The sequence below is a fragment of the Myxocyprinus asiaticus genome, chromosome 35 (genome assembly GCF_019703515.2).
Source record: "Myxocyprinus asiaticus isolate MX2 ecotype Aquarium Trade chromosome 35, UBuf_Myxa_2, whole genome shotgun sequence".
Taxonomy (NCBI): domain Eukaryota; kingdom Metazoa; phylum Chordata; class Actinopteri; order Cypriniformes; family Catostomidae; genus Myxocyprinus; species Myxocyprinus asiaticus.
Genome location: NC_059378.1, coordinates 2441016 through 2462427, shown reverse-complemented (window position 1 = coordinate 2462427; position 21412 = coordinate 2441016). Strand labels below are relative to the sequence as shown.

The following is a 21412-nucleotide window of genomic DNA, read 5'->3' as shown; positions in this document are numbered from 1 at the left end:
TGCTGAACTAAAATGAATATTTTTAGAAGAATTTTATTGTCCATATAATGCAAGTGAATGGGTGGCAACATTTTAAAGCTAAAAAAAATCACACAAGTCAGCATAGAAGTAATCCGTAAGACTCCAGTGGTCATCTTCCGATGTGATGGGTATGGATTAATAATAATAATAATAATAATAATAATAATAATAATAATAATACAAATATTAATTCTGTAATACATGTTAAATGTGTTTTATGCTACGGGATATAGGGGAGTTAACGTCCATTATGTCATTTGTGAAAGTAACGAGTTACTCACTACTTTAATTGGATACTTTTACTCAAGTAATTATTTATGTTAGTACTTTTACTTCTACTTGAGTAATATATATATATATATATATATATATATATATATATATATATATATATATATAATTATTATTATTATTATTATTAATCATATATAAAGTTAAAGTAATTGTACTTTTACATAAGTACAGTTTTTGGCTACTCAACCCACCTCTGACTACAGCAAAGTAGCAATTTTCCCTTAGTAGATATGGTATATAGAATAACGTCAGGTTGATAGTTGCAATAGTTAAAGTCCTTAATGGCTGTCACTGCAGAGCTGGCAAACACCATTATTCAGTCTCCATCCAGTGCTGTTTAACTTGTATCCTACTGGCTTATGGTATTGCACAAGGATAAATCAAGCACATGCATGTGTATAAATACATTCCTGCTGATAATTTCTGTCTACTTACTATCTAGGTTTTGGAGTGTCCTCTGAGCAGAGGAGACTCTCTCCCTTGTGGAGGGTAAGGGGAAATAGTCCGAGATGGATGTGTAAGACCTGGGGGTGCTGCAGAACTTTGGAGTTAATGTTTTATTTTCGGCTCAGCGCAGCTCCGACACAGCGCAACACTAGCGTGGATAACGCAGCCTTGGGGTAGAGACTCCAGAGGGAGAAGGGAAGTCAAGCTACCTTAGCCATGAAGTTAGCCAGATAAAGCACCTCATTTTTCTCTGTGATTTATGACTGTTTTTGTTTTCGGGGAATGTGATGATGAATTTGTTTTCCAGTGTTTTTAATGCTCAGCTATGAGAGAGAGAGACAGCCTACCCACTTCTCTCTTTTGCTGCGTATGGCTGAAAAGAGGTGGGTGAGCGTACATGTGTTACTCCAGCAATCCTATTCGGTGTGACTGGCATGTTTTCCCTTCGTGAGCATAAGTTAAAACTTGTTTATATTTAAAACTGGGTAATTTCTGATCTTTTTACACTCAGTACTGTTATATCTCATTCTTAAAAGGTCTGTGGTCAGATATTTTGTAATGCTTTTCTTTTGAAGTTCTGTGTGAATGCATTAACCTTTTTATGGGTTTGCATCAGAAATGATAAAAGAAATGAAGTAAAACTATAGTCATGTGTCTCTGTAGGGAAGTATACGATATGTTTGCGTCTAATTCACAATATACGCTTAAAACAGAGGAATAGCTTTAGAGGGATAAAGGGAGATAAGAAATGAAAGCATGAAAGATGGAGATAGAAAAGAAAGTGTTTGAGGCTGGTTGTTAAGGGCATGGGAGGGAATTATGGGCTGCTAATGAAAGTGAAGGGTTGCTTCCGGGGAAAAAACAGACAGACGGAGTTCAAAGCACTCACATTTTCATATCAATCACACTTTCTTTATTGCTCTTCTCCCTGTTTCTATGAATGTTAACATTGGCACCAATCCTGCACTGGCTCACTCTTACAAGGCAGACTGCTTTGTGCTCATTGATCTTGTTCAATAAACTCTCATATGCTCATATTCATAAAATATATACAACCCCAATTCTGGAAAAGTTGGAAGAGTATGAAAAATGCTAATAAAACAGAATGATTTGTAAATTATATTCACCCTTTGCTATATTGAAAACACCACAACTACACATGTTTTTCCTTGTGAATTTCATTTTTTTTAAATTTTATTTTATGTACAGCAAGTTAAAATCATATGATTGCAACACGCTCAAAAATTTGAGATGGGCAATTTAAGATTAATAACAATTTGACGAGTTGAAATAAGGCGATGTGAAACAGAAGATGCTAAACAGGTGAGGCAGTCGTGTCATAGTACTGTATACTGTATAAGGAGCCTCCAAAAACAGCCTAGACCTTCAAGAGCAAGGATCATTCGAGACTTGTCAATTTGCCATCAGATGCTTCAGCAAATAATCCAGCACTTTGAGAACAATATTCCCCAAATACAAATTGGAAGGATTTTGGACATTTGTCTCTTTACATTGCGCCATAAAGTTAAAAGATTCAAGGAATCTGGTCAAATCTCGGTGCATAAAGGGCAAGACAAAAACCACTTCTGAATACACGTGATCTCTGCTCCCTCAGAAGTCACTGTCTTAAAAAAAAAAAACGGCATTCGTCTATAATGGATATCAGGAACATGGGCTTGGGATAACTTTAGTAAACCTTTTATTAGTCAACACCACTCGCCGCTGCATCCACAGATGCAAGTTAAGACTTTACTATGCAAAGCAGAAGCCATACATCAACACCGTCCATAAGCCCTGCCGACTTCTCTGGGCTCGGTCTCATCTTAGATGGAAAGTAGAACAGTGGAACTGTGTTTTTTGGTCCGAAGAGTCCACATTTCAAAAAGTTTTTGAAAAACACAGCCGTCGTATTATCTGGGCTAAAGAGGAAAATGACCATCCAAGCAGTTATTAGCGTCATGTCCAAAAGCCAGTGTCTGTGTGGGCCAGGGGTGTGTCAGTGCCCATGGCATGGGTAACTCTCACATCTGTGAGAACTCCATGAATGCAGACAGATATGTAAAAATGTTGTAGCAACATATACTGTCATCCAGCACCATCTTTTCCAGGGACATCCCTGCATTTTCCAGCAGGACAACTTCAAACCACATACTGCCCGGATTACAATTACATGGCTGTGTGAGCAGATGTGTGGGTGCTAGATTGGCCTACCTGCAGTCCTCACCTGTCTCCAATTGAGAATATGTGGCACATTATGAAGCACATTAGATGACAATGAAGACCCCATACAATTGTGCAGCTAAAAACCTACATAATGGATGAATGGGGGAAAATTCCACTTTCTAAACTTAAACTTGTGTCTTCAGTGCCCAAATGCTTAATAAGTGTTATTAGTAGAAATGATGTTTCACAGTGGTAAACACTCGACTGTCCCAACATTTTTGGAGCGTTGCAATCATCTGATTTGAAATTACATAAAATAATAATAATAATAATAAATAAACAACAACAATGAAATTCAGTTTAAAACATTATACAATGTGTAGTTGTAGAACTTTCAATATAGCAAAGGGTGAATATAATTTACAAATCACAAATGTTTGCTTTTATTAGCATTTTTCATACATGCAGTTGTATGCATGCGCGCGCGCGTGTGTGTGTGTATATATATATATATATATATATATATATATATATATATATATATATATATATATGTATACATATACAGTTGTGCTCAAAAGTTTGCATATCCTTGGAGAATTGGTCATATATGTACCATTTTTAAAGAAAACATGGGTGAGCAGGCAAAACACATTTCTTTTATTTCTTATGGGATTCATATTCAACTGTAGGTTATAACAGAATGGCACAATCATAAAACAAAACATGAAAACAAAGAAAAAAATGAAATGACCCCTGTTCAAAAGTGTGCATACCCTTAGTTCTTAATACTGTGTATTGCCCCCTTTAGCATCAATGACAGTGTGCAGTCTTTTGTAATAGTTGTCTATGAGGCCCCAAATTCTTGCAGGTGGTATAGCTGCCCATTCGTCTTAGCAAAATGCCTCCAGGTCATGCAAAGTCTTTGGTCGTCTTGCATGAATCACACGTTTGAGATCTCCCCAGAATGGCTCGATGATATAAAGGTCAGGAGACTGTGATGGCCACTCCAGAACCTTCACCTTTTTCTGCTGTAACCACTGGAGGGTCAACTTGGCCTTGTGCTTAGGGTCATTGTCGTGCTGGAAAGTCCAAGAGCGTCCCACGCGCAGCTTTCATGCAGAAGAATGCAAATTGTCTGCCAGTATTTTCTGGTAATATGCTGCATTCATCTTGCCATCAATTTTCACAAGATTCCCCATGCCTTTAGAGCTCACACATCCCCAAAACATCAGTGAACCACCAACATGCTTCACAGTGGGGATGGTATTCTTTTCACTATAGGCCTTGTTGACCCCTCTCCAAACATAGCGCTTATGGTTGTGACCATAAACCTCTATTTTGGTCTAGTCACTCCAAAGGTGTGTCAAGGTGTTGTTGGGCATATTGTAACCGGGCTTTTTTGTGGCATTGGCACAGTAAAGGCTTCTTTCTGGCAACTCGACCATGCAGCTCATTTTTGTTCAAGTATCGTCGTATTGTGCTTCTTGTAACAACCACACCATCTTTTTCCAGAGCAGCCTGTATTTATCCTGAGGTTACCTGTGGGTTTTTCTTTGTATCCCAAACAATTCTTCTGGCAGTTGTGGCTGAAATCTTTCTTGGTCTACCTGACCTTGGCTTGGTATCAAGAGATCCCCGAATTTTCCACTTCTTAATAAGTGATTGAACAGTACTGACTGGAATTTTCAAGGCTTTGGATATTTTTTTATATCCTTTTCCTTTTATATCTTTTGACAGTTCTTTTCTGCTCCCCATGGCTTAGTATCTAACCTGCTCAGTGCATCCACGTGAGAGCTAACAAACTCACTGACTATTTATACACAGACACTAATTGCAATTTAAAAAGCCACAGGTGTGGGAAATTAACCTTTTATTGCCATATAAACCTGTGTGTGTCACCTTGTGTGTCTGTAACAAGGCCAAACATTCAAGGGTATGTAAACTTTTGATCAGGGTCATTTGGGTGATATTTCTGTTACCATTATGATTTAAAAAGGAGCCAAACAACTATGTGGTAATAAATGGCTTCATATGATCACTATACTTAAAAGACAGTTTTTTTGCATGATCAGTCATATTTTCAAAATCAATGCCAAAATTTCACAATTTCTGACAGGGTATGCAAACTTTTGAGCACAAATGTGTGTATGTGTGTGTGTGTGTGTGTGTGTGTGTGTGTGTGTGTGTGTGTATGTATATATAAATATATATATATATATGTGTGTGTGTGTGTGTGTATGTATATATAAATATATATATATATATATATATATATATGTGTGTGTGTGTGTGTATGTTAATATAAATATATATATATATATATATGTGTGTGTGTGTGTATGTATATATAAATATATATATATATATGTGTGTGTGTGTGTATGTATACACACACACACACACACACACACAGATCAGCCAAAACTTTAAAACCACCTGTCTAATATTGTGTAGGTCCCTCTTGTGCCGCCAAAACAGCACCAACCCGCCTCTTAGAATGGCATTTAACATTATGAGCTCAAAAGCGTCTGTCGTGGCTCTGATATCTGTTTAAATGACACTGTGTTGCACACCGGTCTATTATTGTAGTAACACAATGCATGTAACAACAAAACAAACCTTGACTGGTTGTGTACATGTCTCAGTCGCTTCACAAGCAAGCAGGCGATATTCGCTGGCCTCAAGAAAAAATTTGCCAAACAGGAAAATATATCGACCGATGCGATAAGTCAGAATATCGGCCGATTTATCGTTCGCGGCGATATATCGGTCGACCACAACTTAGCATTATTATACATTATATTCAGCATTACATGCAGTTTAATATAGTACAATAATCTGTAAACCATGTTCAAATTCACTCTTGCGCTGAAAAGCCTAATCCCGGTGCTCACTGTATTGCTTGTGCTTACATGAGCAGGAGAAAACACTTTAAAAACCGGCAGCACACCTTGACTGCTGAGACTTCAGTCTGATATCCATGAAAGCTGCACAATTGATTACATAGAAACTGAAATCAGGGTATGATGTAAGTGATTACGCTCCCTTTCTCCATTGCGATCGGTTTGACACGGATGCATGCGCTCGCTCAGTTTAACTGAGACTCGCTTGTGGTAAGAACGAACAGTTTTGCAAAATATGTGGCTGATTTTGAATTCATAACATGTTTGCATTATAAAACACAGAAAATAGCAGTAAAATGTAAGTCATGTGCTGGAGAGAAACAATTATCGAGCATCAAACATCACAAGCTCAATGCACCTGACGCAGCAACCGCTCCACATTAAACTGTATGCTTATTATGATCTTCTTTAAAGTGTTTATAAAATGCTTTCTTTCGCTGGACATCTTGGGTCATGCTTTTTCCACTTCAGTTTGTCTCCGTTGTTTTTCAAACGAGGTTCATAATGCAACACATTTTAAACTTGGATGTGAAGTGATGTCACTGACGAGGCTTCACCGTGCTTACCACATATACCCAACTAATCGATAATGAAATTCGTTGTCAGTGATTTCCATTATAGATTTTATCGATTAGTTGTTGCAGCCCTAGTATTGATACAGATTTCCCAATTCGATTCCGATTCACAAGCTTTCAATTTGATTCCGATTTCGATTCAGGATCTATTCATATTAGTATATTTGTTATAATATCCTTTTTGCTTACATACGGAAAAAAAAAATATCTCCCAGCTAATGTTGATTTTACAGGGGACCTTCTTACTAGGTACATTACAAAAATATAAATTGTACTCATTTTATTAGTTTTTCATAGTTTTGGTCATATTTCAGCTTTTTAAAAATGAACAAATATATGTATTTGATCAATAAATATAATATAAAAAAAAAAAAAATGAGGCCACAATGTTTTTATCTTAAACACTATTCTCATATCTTAATGCAAAAGTGTTGCACAAAGTTTTTGGCATACTTCTACAACTTTTTGTAAACAACAAATTATGTCACTGTGACATTAATCGTAAGCAACAACTCGCTACAATAAGTAAAATCTGTTAGCCCCCCAAAAAACTGTTCTTATGGTGAAAGTACCTAAGTTTGCTGCCATTTGAAAACTTAGCTAAACAATTCTTATTTATTTGTAGCAAGTTGTTGCTCACTACGACGTCATGGTGACATAATTTTGTTGTTTACAAAAAGTCATAGAAGAATGCAAAAAATCCTGCAAACGATTTTGATTTTTTTTTTTTTGGGCCACCCTGTAATTCTTTTTTTGTTTATTTTTTAGTTACATTATTTGTACTATTTAACACGTGTTAAAACTGGTACTGTCTCTTTAAGAAAGCCAGCATTTCTAAAAAGAGCACCTGTAAATGAGTACGTTAACGAAGGAGACTTGATCTGTCCTACGCATTATCAGAATTAATTGTTTGTTTGTTTTTTTTTTTCCTCCCCTTTTATCCCCAATTTGGAATGCCCAATTCCCAATGCGCTCTAAGTCATCGTGGTGGCGTAGTGACTCGTCTCAATCCGGGTGGCGGAGGACGAATCTCAGTTGCCTCCGCCTCTGAGACCGTTAATCTGCGCATCTTATCACGTGGCTAGTTGAACGTATTACCGCGGAGACGTACCGCGTGTGGAGGCCTACGCTATTGTCCGTGGCATCCACGCACAACTCACTATGTGCCCCACCTAGTGCGAGAATCACACATTATAGAGACCACGAGGAGGTTACCCCATGTGACTCTACCCTCCCTAGCAACCGGGCCAATTTGGTTGCTTAGGAGACCTGGCTGGAGTCACTCAGCACGCCCTGGATTCGAAGTCGTGACTCCAATGGTGGTAGTCAGCGTCAATACTCGCTGAGCTACCCAGGCCCAAAATGGTTTTTTTTTTTTTTAATTTTATTTTTTTTTTATCAACTACTGACTGTAAACAATAGAAAGGGTATTAAAAGAGACATAATTAAATGACAAATGGGTTGCATCTTTGTCTTTGGACAAAGACGGATCAAATTTTCCTCTCAACATGCAGTGAAAGTATATCGATGCTGAATATTTAATCACTAAACTACACAATCACTGGTATGTGAAATCTAAACTTTTACCAGCCAGTTTTGAAATGTATACCTTTTAGTCACGTAGCACGAAATTTGGTTGCTAATGTCTTCTCTCTTGTAGTAGAGGGTTGCACATGGAGTAAAATATCAATCTTGGGATTTAAGAATCAATATCAAGGTCGTTCAAACAAAGATGGCAATGCATCGGAAAATCCATATTTTTACCCACCCCTAGTCTCAACATCAGATAAGTTAATTAGTGTAGTCAGATGTGCTAGTGGCATTTTGGGAACTAATCTCTACCTGGTAGAATCGAAACTCTGAAAGAAACAAAAAGAAGAGAAAAGATGAAGGACAGAAGGAGAAAGAGAAATTAGGGAAAAAGAAAGGATACACAGAGGAGAACTATACAAGAGAAAACCATCTCATGCTTATTTTCGTCATTTTTTTCCACGAAACAAATTCGCCACTTTTTGTGATTATAACCAGTGGGACACAGTTCTCAATGCTGCCTATCTTGATTGGAGCCTCCTGAGGTGGTAAAGTGTTCTGCCTTTGTTTGAGATTGCCGTCTCTTCCGACACTTGTGGGATTGATGAATATTGTTATTCAGACACAAGCGTCCATCTCCAGATGCCCCACTTTTGTAATCTGATGCTCCTTAATGGGAGAGGGTAGGAGAGAGAGAACGTAGGAGAAGGATCTGCTTTTTGATGTCAGGCTTACTGATACAGACAGGGCCTAGTAATGATTGCCTTTGCATGATCTTCACCAGCTGCATTACTTCTGAGTTGAGAAAAAAAAAAAAAAAAGAACAATTCTCTAGTCAGAGAGCCAAACATGGATGCTCATTTCATACGAGAATGTCTCAGATGAGATTTCACTTCTGATGTTGATAACTTCACATGGCATGGTGGTAGATAACAGTTGTTTGGAAAAAAGTGTTTTGCTTGATTTGCTGCCTGTGAGAATATGTGAGACTTCGAGTGGCCATGTGGGAGGGTGGTGAGGTCTAACCTCTCACTTTTTCTCTGCCTCTTTCCTGGGCAGCTGGTTCATCTCTGTCGCACCGTGTTGACAGAAATTGGCACTTTGCTGGTTTGACGGAAGCCACCCTTGTTTTTCCATCTAGAATAATTGACTGGATTAGTAATGGATCATTCCTCTCTTCTGGGTTTCACCTGCTGATGACATGATAATATGACTTCTCAAATGTGGGTTGCACATTTCAATTAAGCTTGGCCACACAATGTCGTCGTCTTATCCTCCCAGGAATCAGGGGTATAAATTAAATTTTTCCTATGACATTGGAGCTTCATTTTTTAGCTGTTGACATCAGGCGACCCACCCACCCTCTTGTCAATGACAGGCCCTCCCATTAATATCTGCGTATATAGAGTGTCACTGAAAAACAGACGTGAGAAAAATCTGTTTTTAAATACAAGCTGGGGGTGTTTAAATTGCAACTGTGGTGAGAAGCTTAATTGATTGTTGTAATTTTCTCATCGGCCTTCGTCTCATGACTTGTTTGTTCTCTGTGGAAGTTGTTGCTGATTTGCAAGTTGTGTTTCCCCACCACTTTTTTCAGTACAAAGTAGAGGTCGAGATACTAGAGTTTTTTTTTTTTTTTTAAAGAAATTGATTTGTAGAATCAAAGCAGTTTATAGTGAAACCAAAATCCCAATAATAAACAGAAGAAAAAAATGTTTGGTGCATAACGCAGGACTTTTAACTATAAACAAGCCTGAAAACGCTCTTATTTTGAAATTGTATAGACTTGGCTCCGTTACAATGCTCTGTATGCAAGTATTTACTAAATGAAGCTTTTTATAGCATATATTTTCACCAGATGAAGAGTCTTGTATGTATACATTTCACCAGATGAGGTTAATTGGAGGAATTAACAAAATGAGGAAAACAAGAAAATACTATCGGCAGAGATTTTTGCAGATAACTGATAGTTCCAAAAAACAACTATTGGCACGTATTAATCAGTAAAACTAATATATATCGGTGTACCTATAGTACAAAGTTAGGCTGTTAAATTAAAATTCCAGTGTTGAGCAAATTCAAGATAAAAATGCACAATTGCACACTTAAAATTTGCAGAAAAGTTGTAAATGTTTGCCAAGCACTGGTCATGGTTTGGTGGAGGTCTTTGGCCATTGTCAAATGGGTTTTAGAACTCGGTGTAAACTCTGAGTGCAAAGGAGTGCATCTTTAGTTCTCCGCATTGTTTCATTCTATTGTGCTCCATCTGGCATCCTGTTTGAACTGCCCCTGTCCATCTTTACTAGTATACCACGCAACAGCAAGTTTGATAATTTATATCTATAAAGTGTTTTTCTCTTTATAACTGAATATTTGAGATTTTGAACTGGCTAATTCTTTAGATCTTGTCTTTGTTTAAAATAGTTAACAGCCAGGTATGTTCTTTGCAATAAACCATTTTTATTTGATGCGCCCTCTTGTGGACTGAAGGGGCCTTCACACTAAGTTTTGAACATGCAAATTTACCAGGATGTACCAGGATATGATGTCACGCGGGTGAGCTTCTGGTTCTGGGAGACAAACCACTTCCCAAATAATAAATAATATTATACTAAAAATTGTCAAATATACCGTCGACTCACTTTCGAGCAAAAATAAAAACACCCTGCTTTGAAATGTGTATCTTTGTATTGAGCCAAGAGGTCTTTTGGTCACGCCCCTTGTCATCCAGATTCGCAGTTCAGAGTTCACCAAGCTTGAACTTTGGTACGCAGCATAGTATGAAATTTCTTCACATGAGCTTGCGTTCCGGTCTATAGTGTTTGGATACATTTGAATGGGAATGAGTGAAGCGAGTGTAGCGCCCACTTCAGGAGACAACGTTGATTTAAAAAATTTAAGCTTTGATCCCTTAACTGAAATAATGTCTTTCAAATTCAAATTTTGGTAATATTTAATGTAATAATTTACATTTGGTTTTTCAACCCTGGTACAAAATTTCCTCATTTGTACATACCAAGGGTTAGGGTTAGGTTAAGGTTAAACACAAATCTTTTTTTTTTTTAAATAGTCCTGTGAATGAGTTGGCCTAAAGGCTTCTCATTTTATGGTTTGACCTACAGTACCTTCAACTCTTATTCAGATGTGGGGTTGGATTCTCTCTTTTCCTTTTCCACTCTTTCTGTGTCTTTCTCATTTTCTGTGAATATTGATTGTGTTTGCATTTCATTACACACCACCATTTCCACATTCCTAAGTATGTGCTTGATTATTGCTAGAAATTTGCTCTGGTTGATGATCCTTCTATCCTTATATTTCAATTACTGACATTTTTCCAATCCCATTCCAACTGAACTCCAAATAACTGTGCAAATGAGATGAGTTCAGCGGGCATAGGATGCGCTGTCTAAATGCTCGATTCTTGCACACACTGACGTTGTCTATTTTATACCTGATTTGAGTGTTGTGGCACATCCATGCCTTTTTATTCCACTAAACTAACAGTTCATTTTATCCATAATAACCATCATCTTTGTCGTCATTTTGATATAGACATGAGCTGGAATCCCATCAGCAAATTAATTTTGTTTATGGCCTACTACACTCCCCTTCTCTGTTTTCTTCACTCCACTCCGATTTGACAAATTCAGTTCAGGGTGAGCCTCCCCCTTTTGCTTCACCTTGAAAATTCACACAGGCATACATGCTAGGATTTGATTAGTGGTTGCTTGGAGGCATGCGGCTTGGCTTGTTGATTAGAATTGGATGAGGACTGCATTTTGATGGGAGCAGACATTATACTGCCTCTTGCTTGCTCTCTCTCACCTCATAAACACTCAGTCTTCCTCCTCCTGCTCATTGCTTGTCTTTCTGAACCTGCTTTGATTCTCTTCATACATCTCCACTTTTCTATTTCCAAATCTTACCCTGTCACTCCATCAACTCCATCCTTCTGATGTCCCTCCCTCCCTTCTCTCATGATCATTCGTTTCTTACCTCTTTCATACCAGTGGGATTCCTGGCCAATGGCAAGTTCTGTAATCAATAGGATCAGGGGAATAGCTGCGGAATGAAAGAAACCAATGGCTTTTTTTTTTATATGCAGCTGAATATTACTCTGGTTGCTGCTGATTATTGTGTTACTGTGGTACATTTACTTCTGTACTGAGATGTGATTAACCAGCTCTTAGGGGGGCCTGAGCCCTCAACTCGCATCACAATCAGCCGTAATACCTAAAAAACTGGACGAGATTTCATCATCCTCTCACGCCCCTCTACGACTACAAGTTAAACATGTTCAGAGAGCCTATTTCTGTCTGCGTACACCCAAGAGACCCAATGTACTGGAAATCATTACAATCCCTATGGAGTGGCTGAAGCAAAGAGAAATTACCGAAGAGAAAGAAATAAAGTACGGAGAGGGTGAGTGGAAGAGAAAAAAGGAAGTATGAAGATACATTTTTAGGGCATTGTGGCTCCTATCAGTCCCTTTATCATAGCTTCTCAGGTTCCTGAGTTCCAACTTCAGCAGCATGTGATTCTAGTTCTCCATCTCCATGTAGAAGTCTGCAGAACTTGGAGGAATTTGTGTTTTGATCCTCCAACAGCTGATTTGCATATAAGGAAGGACTCTGCTTAAAACTCAACTGCATCTACAGGCACACATCTTTTCTTTGGTTTTTGTTTATCATTATTTCCATTTATTCATTTACGTCCTAACCATGCTGCATGCGACAGGTTATTTGTCTGTCTGCACCGAAAGCAAAACTGTGTGGTGAAGCGACACGATCACAGATAATTAGAACATATTTGAAGTTTAATTTAAAATGATGTGAAGTGGGATTTTGTACCAATGAGATTTTACTCTGGCTGGGCCTGTGCGACACAACAGAAATAAAAACCAAGCGACCAACAATATTTTGCTCGTAATTTATTGCAAACAGTTTTCAGATGACTGAAACAGAAAAGAAAGTGTGAGAACTCTGTGCATGTTCCACATGACGCTTCCGCTACACACCTCTGAACAATTCGGCGGCTTTTCCTTTGTCTGTTCTTTAAAATATTATACAGTGCGTTTCTTTAATCGCGTGTCTTTTGTGTTTAACAGCATTTCTTGTCATGTGTCACAAGACGTCTTACAGTTAGCCTGCCACAGTGGCGGGTAGATGAGCAAAATTACCCACGCATGAAATACTTGCATTTGGATGAAGAGCTTGCAAATTGGATTCAGCCTCGTCACATTTGGTGGGTGGTGGGTGCTAATTTTACACCCTGACCTACTGTTTAATATATTTGCCGACTTCCCAGATCCAGGGTTTTGCCATTTCTCAATATTGTCAATCATCGTGTCAATGACTGTCACAATCGGCATCAGGATACTTTTCAGATACCGTTGATATCCGATTACATCATCCTATTGCCTAGCCCTAGTTGCAAAAAAACTCAATACTAAATAAAAACTGAAAATCCTAAATCATTAATAAAATACAAATAATTTGCTGTTTGTGCTTCTGTACCATGGACTATAGGGCTGTACATTATGGACAAAAAAAATTATATATAATACAATTATTTCTTTATACCTTTTTATTTTACTTTATTCTCTATACCGATTTATGTTCCGTACCTTTTTTATGCACTGCATGCTGATTAGCGAGATCTTGTCAATGTGTAGAAGACGTGCAGCAATCAGAATGATGAATTTGACATCACAGAATTCTGAGTTAAAAACAAAAGATACGGTTTATAAATTGCAAATGCTCATATCGCAATTTTTTTGCAATTGCAGTTAATTGTGCAGCCCTAATATACTGTGTGATTTATTGTTCTTTCAATTTTTACTTTACTACAGAAATGCTGTTTTTCCGTGTTATTTCATGATGAAACTGGCATGAGGACTCAATCAGTTTTACACAAGCTGAGAAGAGAGAACTTCTTCCCAGTGTCAGTGAACAACAAGCAGTCTCTCGTGTTCCTCTCCGTTTTCCATTAAACAGCATTATGTCTCTTCTCTCTCTGCTTTTCCCTCCTCTTAGTTTCCACTTTCCAGGTTGTGGTCAATTTTGGCTGTAATTTAGCCTTGGAAACACACCCACACCTCTTGACACTGGCTCCCTGAAAATAGGCTATTGATGCTCACCACACTTCTACACTTACACTGTTCTGTGAGACAAAATTCCACCCAATCCACCACAACTGACATGATCAACAGTTCATAGCTAAAGCATGTGATCACAGTGAAAGGCATATGCGACTGTCCCTTTTCCTCGCCTGCTTGACTTTAGGAGGGCTTAACCACCAATTTACCTAGAGATTCGGTTTGAACACATTGCTATTGTAGAATTGCAGTTTCTAGACAGTGAATTCGCTATTTTTAAGGCTTCAACTCCAAGAGTAAGTTTATATGGCTTGTTGCCTTTAGATGAGTCTTGAATGATAAATTGAATGGATAGATTCTTACATGCATACAATATATTATGTTATTGATCTCAGTAGAGAATTACTGTAGTACATCATCAAATACTTGGAAGTACCCAGTGTGATTCAACAATTGATGGCATAAAGACATTACAAGAGTCCCATTAGACATTCATATATATATATATATATAAATATATATATACACAGTGCATCCGGGAGGTATTCACAGCGCTTCACTTTTTCCACATTTTGTTAATTTACAGCCTTTTTCCAAAATGGATTAATTATTTTCCTCAAAATTCTACAAACAATACCCCATAATGACAACGTGAAAGAAGTTTGTTTGAAATCTTTGCAAATTTATAAAAAAAAAAAAAACGGAAAAAAATAAAAACAAATCACATGTACATAAGTATTCACGGCCTTTGCCATGACACTCAAAATTGAGCTCAGGTGCATCCTGTTTCCACTGATCATCCTTGAGATGTTTCTGCAACTTGATTGGAGTCCACCTGTGGTAAATTCAGTTGATTGGACATGATTTGGAAAGGCACACACCTGTCTATATAAGGTCCCACAGTTAACAGTCCATGTCAGAGCACAAACCAAGCCATGAAGTCCAAGGAATTGTCTGTAGACCTCCGAGACAGGATTGTATTGAGGCACACATCTGGGGAAGGGTACAGAAACATTTCTGCAGCATTGAAGGTCCCAATGAGCACAGTGGCCTCCATCATCCGTAAATGGAGGAGGTTTGGAACCACCAGGACTCTTCCTAGAGCTGGCCACCCGGCCAAACTGAGTGATCGGGGGAGAAGGGCCTTAGTCAGGGTGGTGACCAAGAACCCGATGGTCACTCTGACAGAGCTCCAGCATTTCTCTGTGGAGAGAGGAGAACCTTCCAGAAGAACAACCATCTCTGCAGCACTCCACCAATCAGGCCTGTATGGTAGAGTGGCCAGACGGAAGCCACTCATCAGTAAAAGGCACATGACAGCCCGCCTGGAGTTTGCCAAAAGGCACCTGAAGGACTCTCAGACCATGAGAAACAAAGATTGAACTCTGGCCTGAGTGGCAAGCGTCATGTCTGGAGGAAACCAGGCACCGCTCATCACCTGGCCAATACCATCCCTACAGTGGAGCATGGTGGTGGCAGCATCATGCTGTGGGGATGTTTTTCAGTGGCAGGAACTGGGAGACTAGTCAAGATCGAAGGAAAGATGACTGCAGCAATGTACAGAGACATCCTTGATGAAAACCTGCTCCAGAGCGCTCTGGACCTCAGACTGGGGCGAAGGTTCATCTTCCAACAGGACAACGACCCTGAGCACACAGTCAAGATAACAAAGGAGTGGCTACGGGACAACTCTGTGAATGTCCTTGAGTGGCCCAGCCAGAGCCCAGACTTGAATCCGATTGAACATCTCTGGAGAGATCTGAAAATGGCTGTGCACCGACGCTCCCCATCCAACCTGATGGAGCTTGAGAGGTCCTGCAAAGAAGAATGGGAGAAACTGCCCAAAAATAGGTGTGCCAAGCTTGTAGCATCATACTCAAAAAGACTTGAGGCTGTAATTGGTGCCAAAGGTGCTTCAACAAAGTATTGAGCAAAGGCTGTGAATACTTCTGAACATGTAATTTCTTTTTTTTCTTTTTTTTTTTTTAATAAATTTGCAAAGATTTCATACAAACTTCTTTCATGTTGTCATTATGGGGTATTGTTTGTAGAATTTTGAGGAAAATAATGAATTTAATCCATTTTGGAATAAGGCTGTAACATAACAAAATGTGGAAAGAGCGAAGCGTTGTGAATACTTTCCGGATGCACTGTATAATGCTTTACTTGGTTTAATGGCATTTTCAACTGCTGAAAGACTGGCAATAAAAAAACAAAAAATAAAAACACGCATCTCTGTCTGCTTGTGTTTGCAGAATCATCTGTTACAGGCTGCAGTTTGTAATTGAATGAACTCTTTAACCTGCTTCCTACACAATGGGTTAATCAGTTTGTTTATGCTTATTGAATTCTCTCATTATTAATCAATGCCTTGCTCGACACACTTCCCCTATCGTTATTGGCAAGGTAAATTTCTGCCGTGGCAATTTCCACAGACAATAAGAGGCCAAATCAATGGAGATGTAGAGTGCGATATTGTGTCTGAATGGAATTAAAATAAACATCTTTGCTCCATTAGCAATGCCTTTCACTTCTAGCTCCAGGGGGAGAGCTTAATCTGTAGAAGGTGGAATCTGACTTTAAATGGGCTCTGAAAAACACCGCACTGATGAGGCTTACTGACACTTACAAATGTTTCAATCCTCGTATGTAAGACAAAGTGGTTTATTTTAGGTAACATCAGTTGTCTTTCTCTGCTGCCAATTGTAGGAATATGTGTGAACAACCAGAAAGTACATACAGTGGCACCCGAAAATAACTCTTAAGTCTCACTGAAAGTATGCATTTAATTGCATTAGATACAAAATACCGTATCAAACCCGGTAACATCTGCAAACAATTGATAGTAAGTTCTTATCTCTAAACTAACTTGACTTTTCAGCCATTTTTACTATTACTTTTAATCAACCGTAGGTCTGTTAGGATCACTGTGAAAACCACCCCACCAAGGTCATATGCACGTAAATGTATCAACGTATAAGATCTTGCGAAAAGATCTGAATTAAATGAATGAAATAATAGCATATAATTAGTATAGAGAAGTATTGGATCCTAGTTACTGTACTGTCGATTCTTAACGGTAAAATATTTTTTTTTTGTTAGAGACTGTAGGATTTTGCGCCATATAGCACATTGTTTTAGAACCGACCTGTTCACAACGCGAGTTGCGCATCTAGCACGCAACTTGTTCAAGTTCCGCTGTGCATTCGCAGCATTCTGTGCAGATTCATGCAATTTACTGCGCTGAAAAAAAGAAATTAAACTTAAAGGCAACCAGCTGCAAAGCATTTTTGCGTTAACTCAACTTCAGGCAAATTATTTATACCAACTTAACAATTCAAGTTGGGTTATTAGTTCCGTGAACTCAGTACAATAAGTACAGCTGTCCACAATTTTCAGTATTCTTGAAAATAATATAAAAATATATTCTTTATTAAGCGGACATAAGATCATGTATCACCCCACCAAGATACCAAATAGTTGGTCTGACTTAAAAGGTGGTGTAAGCAACAAGTACTTAAAACTTTTAGAAATCAAGTCAACTTATTAACTAAACAAAAACTTCTTCAAAGCAAACACTAATCACCCTGATGAAGACTTTAAACAAAACACAACTTTTAACAGCAAAACATCATTAAAAACACACAGAGCTAAACATATCTTAATTAAAAACCGATTATTTATAAATTATATACATTTCCTTATGTCGGCATGCTTTGACCAAAAATACTTAAATTCAAGCACAAGGGATTGTGTGTATTGCCTTCAGCCACAATGCTTCTCCAGTTAGCATGCTCGGTAGCAGATGCAACAATATGAAGTTCAGTGCTTAGGCTTACAAGGTTCCTACAGATTTTGACCCATGAATTTTCAACCTTTCAAGACTTAACCGATGTTTTTGACTACTGGAAAACATCCTTAAAGACATGAGTCGAAATTACAGTTTTTAAATTCTCTGATATTTTTCTGCCACAAATGGCTGCCTCAGGACTGAGAATTAGTGATCAAATTGAGCAAAGTAAGTTCTACCTCCACTACCAAATTTGACATTGTATGTGCTCACTGTATAAAAATGTAAGTTGCTCTGACTTAAATGGCATTAAAGTTGATTTAAAAAATATATATATATATATTTTATATAAGTAATCTCAACTTTTTCTACATTAGTTCAATCAACTTGTAAAAAAAGTTTATCTGACAAAATTGAAGTTAAATTTTTTTGCAGTGTACAAGCTTAGTTGTGCATTCACTTCATTTTCTGTGTAGATGTAAGTGGGTATGTTGTTGATATAGCTGATTAATGTGTTTGAGAAAAGGTGATTAACCCACTAAGCGCTTCAGTTTATTGGCTCTCGTAGCTCAGACAGGGCAAAATCTCCACCAATAGCTGGTGTGTGGTGAGCGTACTGGCGCACTATGGCTGCCGTCACATCATCCAGATGGATACTACACACTGGTGGTGGTTGAGGAGAGTCCCCTGTTCACTGTGTAAAGCGCTTTGAGTGTAGTGTCAGAAAAAAGTGCTATATAAATGTAACATTCATTCATTCAAACCTTAAAATACTATGACTGGAGCATTTGACAAAGTTTTATTCAACAAGGTTTTTCTTCTAAATAAAACATTAGTGCACTGGTGATATCTTGCAGTGATATTTATTTTATGTAATATTTTAGTTAACAATATGTTTAAACTAAATTGATATCATGATGTGTATTTTCCATCTCGTATTTGATAATGGAATCAAAAAACACCTTGTATATTTTTGTTATTAATTTCATTGACTGAATGTGTATGCAGTGCGGCTAGAAATAACTCTTGAGCGGTTCTCTCTAAAACTGGACAGTGTTTTTTTTTTTTTTTTTTTTTAAATGTAAAACATCTGACAGCCAAGGTAGAACTGAACCATTTAATTATTGTCAAGATGTTTAATTATATTTAGTCGTATTGAAAATTCAAGTTTAGCTATATTAACGGATGTTTTCTTTCTGGAATATTTTTAGCTGTTGGACGTTTACATGCTACATATAATATGTAAACGTCAACAACATATAAGATAGGCTACTGGTGCAATAACAGACAGAAATTTAAATTTTTTAGTTTTGTATTATGGTATTTTGGGTATGTTGATATTTTACAAATTGTCTCATTTATATTCCGTGTTCAGTGACGCACTTTTTAAAGTTATCCACAATAAACACGCAATTTGCATTCACCCCTCCAACCACCGTGCAACACCGATCACTGGCGGTGGTTGGCCTTTAAGCACTGCAGTGATAAAAATTGCCACTGCAACAGTTCTAATCAACTGGTGTCTTGGTGATTTTTGGTGGATGTATTAAGTCAGTTCCCCTCAAGTTTTTACAGATATTCTAGCAGAGGAACCACATGTTGTTCAGCACAATAATGATAAACATGTTCCACTAACCTTTGACAACCACAAAATGTCCAAATACTTTTCATCATTTTAAACTTGGCTAACTTCGTCAATTGTTTTGCTTGAAAAATTTGCTTGTGCTATCTTTCTGTATGGTAAATGCCCCTTGGTTTAAAGTTTACTTATTTAATGCAATGACCTTTAAACCTTTTTAAAGTTTGCTTTTAATGTCCAAATGGTCTTTGGGACCACTCTACAATATGAAGAAGTTTTAAAATCCACTTCAGAATTTACTAACATTATCAACATTACACTAATAAGAGGTTTTTCTTGTTCACAGCTGGGTGCAGAGTTTTGGCCATGAGGGACTGGGCCTCCTGTTGGATACACTGGAGAGGCTCCTCATCAAAAAACAGTAAGACAAACTACATTACCCACATTTCTATGCTTTAAACTAGTTGTCTTCTCTACCCTCAGCATGAATCCTGAGCTATGTGCTGTTTGTTATTCTAACTCATTGACTCTGCTTTTGTCTTTCAGTAACCCACTGAGCCACTCTCTCTTTCACTTATCCTCTCTATTTTTTTTCTTCCAGCAAAGAAAAGGTGGATGAGAAGAGTCAGCACAAAGTCATTCAGTGCCTCAAGGCCTTTATGAACAACAAGGTAATAACGTCACTGAGCAGTGGGTTCACTATTTTAACAACCTTCTATTTGCGATAACTGTACTGCTCATAGCGGGCCACGTACACACTGCAGCTTTATGCAGTTTAATATTTAGTTATAGCTTAATTTAACATACTGCAATTTGAAGGACTCTATGCATGACACGTAGCCTATGTATTTCCGATAATCCATCAGCCATAGCAAAAGTGCCAGGAGAGTTACAGCAAACTACTCTTCTTCCAAAATGTGATTATATTAAGTAAAAGTATAAAAAAAAAATTATCTCATTAATGAGATCCATTAAGTTTAAATACATATGATATAAAGCTGCAGAATGGCCAATCCCTGCTGTTTCATTGTGTGATGCTTGCTGTGTGTGCTAAGTGTTTCAATTACATTTACATCCAACGATTTACAAGTGAGGAACACAAAAACATAAGCAACTTGTTTACTTTATATACCTTATAATACCTTGTTTATTCTTGTTGCCGTGCACCGCAACGGGTCCTGTGCGTGCATCTTTCGGCGGCCCGAGATATTTATGCTTACGCCACAGTTTCACTCTTCTCCAAATGACAGATGGCAGTGCAAACAAAATATCAGCGAATCCAGCAAGAAACAGCAAAATAAAGCACTTTTATTTGTTTAAAGTTTAGATAGTAGTGTCAAGATAATAAGTTCTAAATTTAAACACGTCAATAAAACTGCTTTTATTTTACACAGTATAAAACAAGGGCCGTTCAATTATACTATATTAATAAAACAAAACTCTAGTGTATTGTTTAGATGTTTTTTGCAGTAGTTTTAAGGCTAGTGTACACTACATGACACAGTCTTGTCTCCTTTGATGTTTTGAGTTGGCAACTGGTCTGTGACGACGTGTCGGATCTCACGACGAACGATCTTGTATCGTGCACACTTCTGCGACAGGCCGAGACGAGTCCCAGGTGCAACAACAGTTTTCAAAACAGGTTGATATCTAGACATCAGGTGTGCGCAGTGTCCCGACGAGCGAATGACGGACAATGAGCCACAGCCAATAAAATATATTTTTTGCATTTTGGGCGATCCTTTTGAACCGGGATGATGCCAAAGGCAGCTGTAACTGACGTTTTTTCACTGGTTACATGCATATTTAAAGGACAATAAGCGTATGATCGGAACAATTTAAAACATGAATTGATGATCATTCACAGTAAGGACACTGAAATGAGCAGCATGCACATTATAAGCTCAGTTACATGTACTGCACTAAAAATAACTTATTTTGCTCTAAATGTCATGAGAAACTGTGCCCTGGTTTTTAGCACTTCCTTTCTCGTGACTGCAAGTCTTGTAG

General features: G+C 37.8%; 1 protein-coding gene across 1 annotated transcript in view; it reads left to right on the top strand.

Annotated features, from left to right (window-relative positions):
* The window catches only part of diaph3 (diaphanous-related formin 3), a 484493-nt gene that overhangs the window by 162493 nt on the left and 300588 nt on the right, over positions 1–21412 (top strand). Inside the window, 2 exon segments of the mRNA XM_051672192.1 lie at positions 19749–19823; positions 20004–20073. Of these exon segments, the coding sequence (XP_051528152.1) occupies positions 19749–19823; positions 20004–20073 (145 nt within the window).